The following is an 11,013-nucleotide window of genomic DNA, read 5'->3' on the forward strand; positions in this document are numbered from 1 at the left end:
ACCACCAGCCTCCTCACTTTGTCTCTTTCCTTGTTCAGTCTGTCTCAATTCGTCCTTAGGTTTCTCCGCACCTAGAAGAGTAAGATTCAATAAATACATATGAATGAATGAATGAATGGATGGATGAATGAATGAATGAGCCTCACTACCTTTTCCTAGCCCAGGGCCTTCACTCCTGTCTTTCTCTGATTCTGTTTCTGTCTCTTCTTCTCTGACTCCTCTCTCTCTCTCTTTCTCTGTCTATTCGCATGTCTGTTTCTCTCCATCTCTCTGTGACTCTTTTCACCCTCTCCCATGCCATCACCCCAAAGTCCATCAGAAAAAGGAAGAAAACTTTCTTTCCCAGGCCTGCCCTACAGCTGCTAGTACTACACTGGGAACCCCATCAGGAAGGTGCTGGCCTGGCAAAGGGCAGCCCTCGGAGCTGGGGCCTGCCTTGTGTCTGCCTGAGTCCAGGCATTGCCCTGGAAGTCCCTAGCGCCCCCTTGTCCGCTTTATGGCAGCATCCGATCTCAGTGAGGATCAGGTCAGGACGTCGGCACCGCCATCCTCCTGGGCTTCAGGCCTCCTTGGGGCTGCCTCGTCCAACACCAGCCCAAGGGACTAGCTGGCTACATTATCCAAACCACATCACCTGCTGCCTTGAGGACGTGCCTTTCACCCGATCAGATAACCATATAGGGAGATAGACCACTTGTTGCCTGTACAGGCCCCTGGACATGTTTGAGGTCTTTTCACAATGAAAAGGAGCCCCCACCAAACTAAAGGAGACCCAGAATATCAAAATGGACACTATCCCATGAAACAAAAACCTTGGAGTCAGCTAGGAGAAATTCATCTTGGTCCTGTTGGGCTCTCAGCTTCATCCCGAGAGACTACAGAACAGGAATGAGCACAAGCCTGACCAGGAAGCAGGGCTGGGCTTAGCCACTTTCTGTCTGTATGACCTGGAGCCGGCCCTGAAGAGGAGGAGGTTGGAGGAGCGATCTCTGCAGCCTTCCAGCATTGCCCTTCTGTGCTGTGTTCTGAGGGCAGAGAGAGGGTCATCCTTCCTCATTGCTTTGGGGGAAGTGGAGCCAGAGGGGCCCCGAGACCGGCCCCAGGACTCTGAGAGACAGCGCCTGCTGCCTGCACTAGACTGCGCTATGACGTCACTCTGCTAGTTCCCTATCATTTAGATCTGGGGTGACGAGAGGGTAGACAGCCTTGCCTTCGTCAGAGGGAATGGCCCAGGTCTTTAGCTGGGTGGGTACTTTTGGCGCCAGGGCCTGTGGACGAGAGCACTGGTCTGCAGCTGGACGTAAAGTGTTGGCTTCACTCTCCCTAGTGGGGCATGGTGGTGAGCCAGTGGGCTCCGCGTGGGACTCTGAGACACTTGCCTGTCTGCTCCTTCCCTCTAGGGCCCAGCATACAGGGTGGGACCACCTCGAAGCCCACTGCTTGACTTCCTCCCCTCCCACTTCTGAGCCTGCCTCCTGCCAGGTGGCCCCTAGCTACACCTTCACCGTCAAGCAGCTACTCACAAGGAGAGGAAGCTCAGCCCACCACAGCCAGGTCTAAGAAATCTCACGGGCTTCCCTGGTGGCGCAGTGGTTGGGGGTCCGCCTGCCAATGCAGGGGACACGGGTTCGTGCCCCGGTCCGGGAAGACCCCACATGCCGCGGAGCGGCTGGGCCCGTGAGCCATGGCCGCTGAGCCTGCGTGTCCGGAGCCGGTGCTCCGCAACGGGAGAGGCCACAACAGTGAGAGGCCCGCGTACCGCAAAAAAAAAAAAGAAATCTCACATTTCTATATTCCTCTAAAGCAGATCTCCTTTGGGGGTGGAAACTTTAATCTGGCACCACCTCCAAGGCAGAGTGATGTCTGGGGATTCTTAATGCAGTCCTCATAGGTGACTAAGGATATGTTGTGCTCTCTGCCCGGGCCCACGTGGCCTCCCCAATGTGGACCACTCCCCAGACTCCATGCCACTTGAGCTCATTGCCCAGCTGAGAACGCTGGTCCCCAGGGCCCAACATCCCTAGGAATATCACGCAGCCCCTCCCCACCAGGGTCCTATCACTCTTAGGGCCATACAACCATCCCTTCCCAGTCTCCGAGGAAGGTCTTTCTAACCTCCCGCCTCCCTGAACTGTCCCCGCATTCCTCCAAAACTCTGTCACTCACCTCCAGAATGGCTCACCCTCCCCCAGAGATCACCCCAGATAAACCCTTCTTAGAGCCAAAACTCAGGTAAAAAGACATCCCGGCCGGAGTTTCCGGCCTCCCTTCCTGAGGTGAAAATGAGGTCAAAGAAACCAATATCCCTTCATTCCTTTTCCTAATAACTCACACTCTTGCACTTCCATTTATGGAGCACCAGCTGTGTGCCAAGTACAATGCTAAACCCATTCCTACAGGAGATCATTTAATCCCCCATCGCCTTATGCAGTGAGGGTTTTCGCTGCCTGTTTTGCAAAAGAGGATCTTGCCCAGATTCTTCCAGGCTAGTCAGTGTAGGAGCCGTGACTCCAGCTCAGGATGTCTGATTCCAGCCCAGGCTTTTAGTCCCCTTGCCTTCAAAGACTAAGTCTTTTCTTTAACTGGTCCCACCCTTGACTCCCCCTCAAAGCTTCATTCATGTGGCTAAATGAATGAGCTGTAGAAAGTGACAGTTACTAGTCAACTCTTTCCTAGCTTGGGGCGGTGAGCCCTCCCCACCTCACTCAGGCAATGTCCTCCCCTTCCTCCTCTTTTTCCAGCCCCGCAAAGAGAGGAAAAGACACTCCCCACCAGAGGAGGCTCCTACAGCCCTGGATCTTGATGTGCATTCACTCCCTGGATTTCCATATAACTCCGAGAAGCAGAGTTCACCATGCTTCCTGAATAAATGGGGAAACAGAGACTCTCCAAGGTCATGGAGCTGATTCAGAACAGAGCCAGGCAGGGCAGGAATAAAGACACAGTCAGCTCGATGTTTTGTGATGACCTAGAGCGGTGGGTTAGGAAGTGTGGGAGGGAGGCTCAAGAGGGAGGGGATATGGGGATATATGTATATGTACAGCTGATTCACTTTGTTGTACAGCAGAAACTAACACAGCATTGTAAAGCAGTTATACTCCAATAAAGATATTTTAAAAATTTAAAGGAACAAAGCAGGGTTAGAAACCAGTCAGTCTGTTCCCAAGCCTCTAAAAAAAGCTCTTATGGACGAGAGTCACCATGGACAAGAGGTAGCTCACACAGTACCACTCACAAGCCATGTCCTGAGCCTGCACTGCGCCAGGCACTGTGGTAGAGGCCTGACATGCAAATCTTCACAAAAAGCTCCTGGGGTAGGTACTGTCATTGCGCCCACCTTACAGATGTGGAAACTGAGGCTTGGCAATGCTAATCAACTTGCTCTATGTCAACTAAGAGCAGGCAGGATTCAGACCCAGCTCTGGAGGCAAGGGCAGGTGGAATGGAGGGAGACAAAACTCTCAGTAAAACATGAGTTCTGACTGGGTTCATGGACCTCAACTGATGAGCTCTAGGGGACCCGTGAATCTCATGAATTATATGCAAATGTGTGTATGCTTATTGGGGGTGGGAAGAGATCTACAGCTTTCAATATATACTCAAAGGAATCCCTAAAGACCAAAATGTTAAGAAATCCCTCACCTAGCACAGTGCCTGGCTTACAAAAGTCACTCAATAATGTCTGTTGAATGAATAAGTAAATGGATCCGTGAGTAAATGAACGCATGTTCCTCCATGCCCCAGGAGACACCACAAATGACCTGGTACACACATCTACCTTCTGCGATGGCGAAAGCAGTCTTGGGACCTGAGCCTGATCTGCCCCCCAGGTCCTTTCTCCCAGTCCCAGATGCCGTAGCCAGGTGCTATGAGAGCTCCAAAGAGATGCTTCCTCCGCTTTCTCCCCACCACCCCTCCTGACAATGACCAGGCAGAGGCGGGAGTTGTGCAATTCAGATAATGAAGCTTTATTGATTGCTGGGAGGGGCAGGGGTGAAACAGGGCTCAGGTGTGAAGTGCTTGCGGTGGGGGGGCGGGGGACAGGATAGGGGATTCGCCCAGTGAAATCTGCGTCCACATGGGGAGCTTTCTAGGCCTGAACAGCGCAGAGCAGCTTTAGTTCTTGGTGCGAATGACCTGCTCGTGGGAGGACACCACCTTGCCATCGTGCACATCCACGACTTTGGTGCGAATCTGACGACTGGAGGAGGTCACTGGGTAAGAGGAGAGAGAGGGCGTTATCAGCGGCGGATAGGCAATGGAGAAATCAGGAGTGCGAGGGCACTTAAACAAACTGTCTCCCTGCTGCCCTCTCCCCTGATTACCACTTCACCCGCTGCTCTTGCCCCGGCACTGATATCATCAGCACGTTTCTTTCAGACTAGAGCTCCCTAAGGTCAGGGGCAGAGTCTGTGTCTTCAGACTGGAGCTTCCTAATAACTCAGCCCAAAATCGTTCCATCCAGATCTGCCCAAATGGACTGGTCTTTGTAGGTAGACCCATGTGGGGCTCTGTCCATGATGCTGACCGCCAGAACTATGGGATCTGCCACAAATAGGGGGCCACCAACTCCTCGCCATAAGGAGGGTGTAGAAAATGGCTTCTTCTACCCACCGAGGTGCATAGGGATACTGGGTGAGAAAAACCTTAGCTCAACCCCTCCAGAAGCCCCCATCTAACATCCTAGACATGCTGGGAGACAGGGGGTGGTCTTGAGTCCAGGCTTGATGAGGAGGAAAGTCTTACCATCTCTGGATGACTGAGAGCCAGAGGAGAACTGGGAGGAGGAGAGGCTGCGAAGACAGAAAGGGGCAAGGTGATCAGACACACAGGGGGCAGTGAGTGAACAGTGTGGGGCGGGACAGGCAGGGGGCCCCCACTCACTGGGCATCCTCGCCCTCCAGCAGGCGGCGGTAGGTGGCGATCTCCTGCTCCAGCCGCGTCTTCACGTCCAGCAGGATCTTGTACTCCTGGCTCTGCTGTTCCATCTCGCAGCGGAGCTGGGCCAGCTGCTCCTCCACGTTGCAGATCAGCCCCTGGATCTGGGACAGCTGCAGGCAGTAGCGGCTTTTGGTCTCCTCCAGGCTGTTCTCCAGGGATGATTTCTGTGAGGGAAGGAAAGAAGATCAGGAATCAGTGAGGGTGGTCATTCTCTCCCTCCAGGGCCCTGGGCAACCCCCCCACCAGGCCTGGCAGCGCCCCTACCATGCTGAGATGGGACTGCAGCTCGATCTCCAGGTTCTGCATGGTGCGCCGGAGCTCTGAGATCTCGCTCTTGCTGCTCTGTACCATCTCGCTGTTGGAGGCCACCTCGCGGTTCAGTTCCTCTGTCTGCAGAAAAGAAAACGTCGTTGGCACTGGAAGTTCCAGGGAGGCAGGCGTCCTGGGTCCCTTCCACTCCGAATGCCACCCACCTTGCTGAAGAACCAGTCCTCGGCGTCCTTGCGGTTCTTCTCCGCCATCTTCTCGTACTGTTCGCGCATCTCGTTCAGGACGCGGCTCAGGTCCACGCCGGGGGCGGCGTCCATCTCCACGTTGATATCCCCGCCCACCTGGCCTCGCAGGGCAGCCATTTCCTGCACAACCAAAGAACGGTCCACAGTCAGGGGTCTCACTATGGCAACCGATTAGGGCTCCCTAGTCAGAGGTGTTCCGGGTCTGAACATTCCTCTCCACCATCTCTTCCCTCCCAGCTAACCCTCTAAGATGGCTTTTCCATTTGGCTCTCACCTCCTCGTGGTTCTTCCGGAGGTAGGCCAGCTCCTCCTTCAGGCTCTCGATCTGCATCTCCAGGTCGGCTCTGGCCAGGGTCAGCTCGTCCAGCACCCTGCGCAGGCCGTTGATGTCGGCCTCCACGCTCAAGCGCAGGTTCAGCTCCGTCTCGTACCTGGAATGACCCAGAAAAAAAGGAATGAGACACCCTCCCTGGTCACACTGAAGGCTCTGTTATCTTCCCCCTGCAGCTTCTGCCCATAGTTGGCATCCTGTGGGCGGTTTAGTGAGAGCCAGTCTTGAAGGTGGCATGGATGGACACAGAGCCCATTATTCCTCAGATCTGAAATTCTGGGGAGGGGGACAGTGCCCAGAATAAGACAGTTGATTGTGCTGTAGAATTCACGGAGGGGCGATGCTTCTGGCTTCAGCCAGCCAGTAGCACACAAGGCCTCCAGATATGACTACCCCCTGCACTTCAGGGGCAGGCGGGGAAGTGGGGACTGCCCCTCCCTAAAGCAGTGGCTCCCTAATCGGGCTGTGGATCAGGATCACCCAGGTAACCTATTAAAAATAACTGAATCAAAAATAATAACAATAATAACTGAATCAGAACTCCAAAGGTGGGGCCCAAGAGTCTTGTATTTTTACAAAGACCCCAAGGGGTTTTCAACACAGCCATTGTGGCACTTGGCAGCTCTGTTCAGGGAACACTTCTCCAAAAATGCCCAACCCAGGGGAGACTGGATGCTCTGAAACACCACTGCAAACTCACTTGGTGCGGAAGTCATCAGCGGCCAGACGGGCATTGTCAATCTGCAGCACAACGTTAGCATTGTCCACGGTGGCTACAAGGATCTGCAGGTGGAAAGGGCACAGGTCATTGGTCCAGTGGACAGCACTAGCCAGACCTGACTGCAGCCTGCATTAGGACTTTGCTTTCATGCCTCTGCCACAAGCCTTTGCCATGGCAGCCTAAAGGATAACTCACAGTGGTCCAGATTTGACCCAGGACTTGGCTACTCGTGGTCAGCAGAATGGGTAGAAAGAGCCCTGACCTTAGATAAATAGCCCTTGAGTTCTGATCCTGTATCAACCACTGAGTTGTTGCAAAACCTGAGATGGGTCTCAGGCCTTCGAGTGCCCTACCCACAGAAGAGGGGAGTGACCGGGCTCTCCAGACCCCCTTCCGAATCTGAATTCTCCTCTCTCTGCACAAGTCAGCCCTGCCAGTCCTCTGTAGGCACATACGCTCCTTTTCAAGTCTTCAGAGCACAGGACCTCAAAGTGGGGCCTTCCCAAAAGTTGAGATCCAGCTGGCACAGGGGTTTCAAAAAGAAGCCAAAAGAAAGCAAAAAAAGGTAGACTAGACCCTGGACTGGCTAGAGTTCCCTCCCTCATCATCTGATTTCCCTAATCCACTCAAAGCATCAGAGCCAGACACCAAGGGAAGCAGGATCAGCAGATTCCTGGGGTGACATGGGAGCAAGGAACAGGGGCTGGAGTCAGATGACACAAGCCCCCCAGGCCCTCTCCTATGTAGGGCACGTAAAGTGGGCCACCAGTGATTGTCTCTGAGGGTTTTCCATGCCCTCCTGGCTGTGGGGAGGGGCCACCCTTGCGAGGGAGCATGGGTGGCAGCCGCCACAGCCCAGACCAATGAGCTAATGAGTGGTTTGGATGTCTAGCCTGGTGCAGTTAGAGCCTCTCTCCTCCCCTGTGCTGGAGAATGGGTTGCTGTCTCCTGTACTGGCAGGTGGGGCACAAGGGCTTTAGCCTTGGCTCGGCCATTAATTTGCTGTGTGACCTTGGGCAGACAGCCCAAAGCTTCAGCTTCTTCCTCTGTAAAATGTAAGGATAGGAATCCCTGGTCTCTTGTGGTCTGAGAATCTGGAGCTCAGAGAGGCATGAGCAAGATAGGGGAAGGGAGACCATCTTCTCACAGACCAGCTCTGTTGGGGGCATCCAGAGCCAAAAGAAGGGATCTGGAGCTGGAAGCTATCCTGTCTAAGAATCCCCAGCAACCAGTGACCTGAGGCATCCATTGCTCCTAAATGAGCTGGCTGGAACGGCACCTCCTGCCGCCTGGCCCACGTACCTTGTTCCTCAGTTCCTCGATGGTCCTGAAGTAGGCGCTGTAGTCCCTTATCTCAGTGGGCCGTTGCTTCTGGTACCAGTCGCGGATCTTCACCTCCAGGTCAGTGTTGGCCTCTTCCAGGGCACGTACCTTGTCCAGGTAGGTGGCCAGGCGGTCGTTGAGGTTCTGCATGGTCACCTTCTCACTGGCCACCAGGAGCCCATCACCACCGCCAAAGCCGCCACCCAAGCCACCACCGGAGCCACCACCGAAGCCACCACCGTAGCAGGCACCAAAGCCACCGCCGTATCCTCCGCCGAAGCCACTACCCAGGCCCCCACCAAAGCTGCTGCTGCTACTGTGGTTGCCGCCATAGCCACCCCCCATCCCGCAGACACCCCCGGAGGAGTAGCGGGAGGAGGACATGCCCCCGTAAGCGCTGGGGGCCCGGCAGGAGCCTCCGGCCAGGATGGAAGACCCACCGCTGGAGCAACCGCCGATGCCATAGGAGCCCTTGACGGAGCTGGAAGAGGTGAACTGGCGGGTAGTCATGGTGCCAAGGAGGGAGGTGAGCGAGCAAGTAAGTCGGCAGAGAGCAGAGAAAGGTGCTTAGGTGAGTTAGGGAAGGATGCAAGGCTTTATACTCCTGGGTGAGGGCGGGCCTGGCGTTTTCCATTCCCCTTGGCTTTCATCACCCAGGGGACAGTGCCAACTCCCAGGCAGATCCCTCCTCTCCTCCGCCCCATCATGTCTGTCATATTTTACTGGAAACTCATTGTTCGGGGTGTTTCGGGTTTCTTGTCCCACCAGGTGTGAGTCACAGGAGGAGGTATGGGCCTGCAGGCTACACTTTCCCTTTGGGCCCTGGGAGCACAGCCCTCTGCATGCTGGGCTCAGCCAGGTGGTGGGAGAGGGTCTCTGCACCATAAACCTAGTGACTTGTTAGTCCCCATTAACTAGGTGGGTCTCTGACATCCACCTAGAGGAAGCCCAGCACTCCATGTTCCAGGAGGAACACCAGCATGGCAAGGTCACACGGGGCACAGAGACGCCCCCTCAGCATTACCACCCATAAAAAGAAACAAGGTTTTGGGGTCCTCCCAACTCTGACCTGCTGGGCTGTACCATGGGGCCTGTCACATCCCCGAAACATGCCCAGCCAGTAGTCAGGTGGCTCAGGCTTCTATCCCGGCACCCCCAGTAAAGGGAAATCCAGGCAGCTCTCCCCAGCCCTAGGCACAGACCCTAAGATCCTCCACATATCTGTGGATGGGCCCATGGCATTGGCTGCTCAGTCTGGCCAAGGGCAGGTGGTGTCACAGCAGACACTGGGAAAGAGCATGGAGTCAGACTAAGTCCTGACTCTGCTCTTTACTCCTGTGTGACCGAGGCCCTGACCCTCCTCGGAGTCTCAGTTTGCTCATCTGTAAAGTGGGAGTACTGCAGAGTCAGCACTGAGAATCCAATGTGGCAATGGATGTGAAAGGGTTTCGTAAGCTGAGTGTGGCACAAAGTCTGGGTAGCACTGTTGTAGCCCAGTCTGGGCCCCAGAGGGGGTGAAGCAACACCACTGGAACAGGACTGGAGGGGGCCTTTTTGCTTCCAGCCCCAGGTGTTTTCTCAGGCCCCCAGGGCAGCCCCTCGTGGGAGGGTCTGGCTCACGCACACTTCTTTGAGCCCCTTGTGGAGCCGACTCAAGGGATGTTTGGGTTTGTTTGTTTGTTTTCGGTGACGGGAGCAGTGCAGGCACCTGAAAGTGAACTCAAGGGTCCCGGACTACTGAGACCCCAAGGGTCAGGGGACATGTCCAGGGGTCCATCAAGTTCTGCCTCGGAGGTTTGTATATGGGGACCTCAGCTTTCCCAGGTCTCCCAGACAACCTCCAAAGGCACCCCCTTCGGCCTCACCCCACCCTCCTGCCTCCCCTCAGCCCCACGGACCCCGGCAGGCATGTTGGGAGGAATGTGGTCGTGTCTGGGGCTGCCTGACGTGTCCCATCTCCTCAGACAGGTCCTAACAGCCCCTGCTGGAGGCTCCAACCCTCCTCCTAGGATCAACTACTCCCTGGAGGGAAGCGGAGCCTCCCTCCCCACCCCCCCAACCCAAAGCAGAAGTCAGGGAGGTGCCCTCCCCGGCCCCTGCCACTGGGGCTCAGAGACAATGCTGAGACAGACGCTCAAGGCTGTGGGCTCCACAAAACTGCCATGCTGAGGACGCTCGAGTATGTGAGTATGTGAGTAAGTGAGTGACCACGCCCGACAGAGGCCCGTAATCTCCTTCCAGAGGATGGTCCCCCAGCCCCGGCCCGGGCCTACATCCTCCCCAGCGACAGGCAGCAGAGATTTGGGCGGAAGGAGGAAGCCTTTGTTGGGAGATGTTGCAGGCGGCTGTGGGGTGGAGTAGGGGTGGGGTGCTCTCCAGAGAAGAATGCAGCATCCAGAGGGAGCCGGGGGGGCACCAGTGGGTGCAGAGCCCAACACCCACTTCCTCTGTGCCACCCACCACCCTGTCTCTCTCCACCACAGGGAACCACGGATAGAATCCCTGGAGCAGGGACCCAGGAAAAGCTCTTCTTCCCTCTCACTTGATTCAGTGGAACCCAAAAGAGGCTCCCTCCTTGCCCCTCTCCAAGGGGAATCCAAAAGACAAAGAGGGTAGGGAACCCATGACCTATAAATTCACGCACACCATCTAGGAAGAGACCTTTGCCAGCCCCCTCCCTACCTCCATGGACCCTGGAATCCCAGCATGGGAAGCAAGTCTGATCTCCTCCCTCACCCAGGACTAGACCCTGGCTCAGATCCTAAGGCCACTCCCCTTCCCCCTGTACACAGGGATCTGGATGCAAGTAGCCCAGCCTGGTGTTCCCGACATTTTAAAGAGAGGCAGCTTTTGGGGGCAGCCGTGTCTAATGTGATGCGGGGTTGTCTGTTGGAGCTGGAGTACCCCCACCACCACCTCTGGAGTCCCAGGCAGGCTTTGTGTGGCATGTCAGGAGCCTGGGGCGGTGCCTCTTGTGGTTGGTGAGTCTCCCGGCAACAGCCTGTGGTAGGGCGGACCAGTGCCAATCCAAACTGGTGAAGAGGCGGGGCGAGGCAGCCCCCACCGAGCTCACACTGTGTGCTGAGGACCACACAGGAGATGGGATCCTAAGGAAGGAGGGGACCTAGGGACAGCCCAGTCTGAGGAGGGAGGCACAGCCCCTGCTCTCAGAGCCCGGTCTA

General features: G+C 55.7%; 1 protein-coding gene across 1 annotated transcript; it reads right to left on the reverse strand.

Moving 5' to 3' along the window:
• Positions 1-3,974: 3,974 nt before the first annotated feature.
• Positions 3,975-8,341, reverse strand: LOC309793290 (keratin, type I cytoskeletal 14-like; the record flags this gene model as incomplete). Its single annotated transcript, XM_082603726.1, has 8 exons — positions 3,975-4,214; positions 4,747-4,793; positions 4,885-5,105; positions 5,206-5,331; positions 5,415-5,576; positions 5,731-5,887; positions 6,488-6,570; positions 7,811-8,341. The coding sequence occupies 8 exons, from the start codon at positions 8,339-8,341 to the stop codon at positions 4,117-4,119; spliced, it is 1,425 nt and encodes a 474-aa protein (XP_082459852.1). The 3' UTR covers positions 3,975-4,116.
• Between the last annotated feature and the right edge of the window lie 2,672 nt (positions 8,342-11,013).

This window comes from Mesoplodon mirus (genome assembly GCF_964341445.2).
Source record: "Mesoplodon mirus genome assembly, chromosome: 18".
Classification (NCBI taxonomy): Eukaryota; Metazoa; Chordata; class Mammalia; order Artiodactyla; family Ziphiidae; genus Mesoplodon; species Mesoplodon mirus.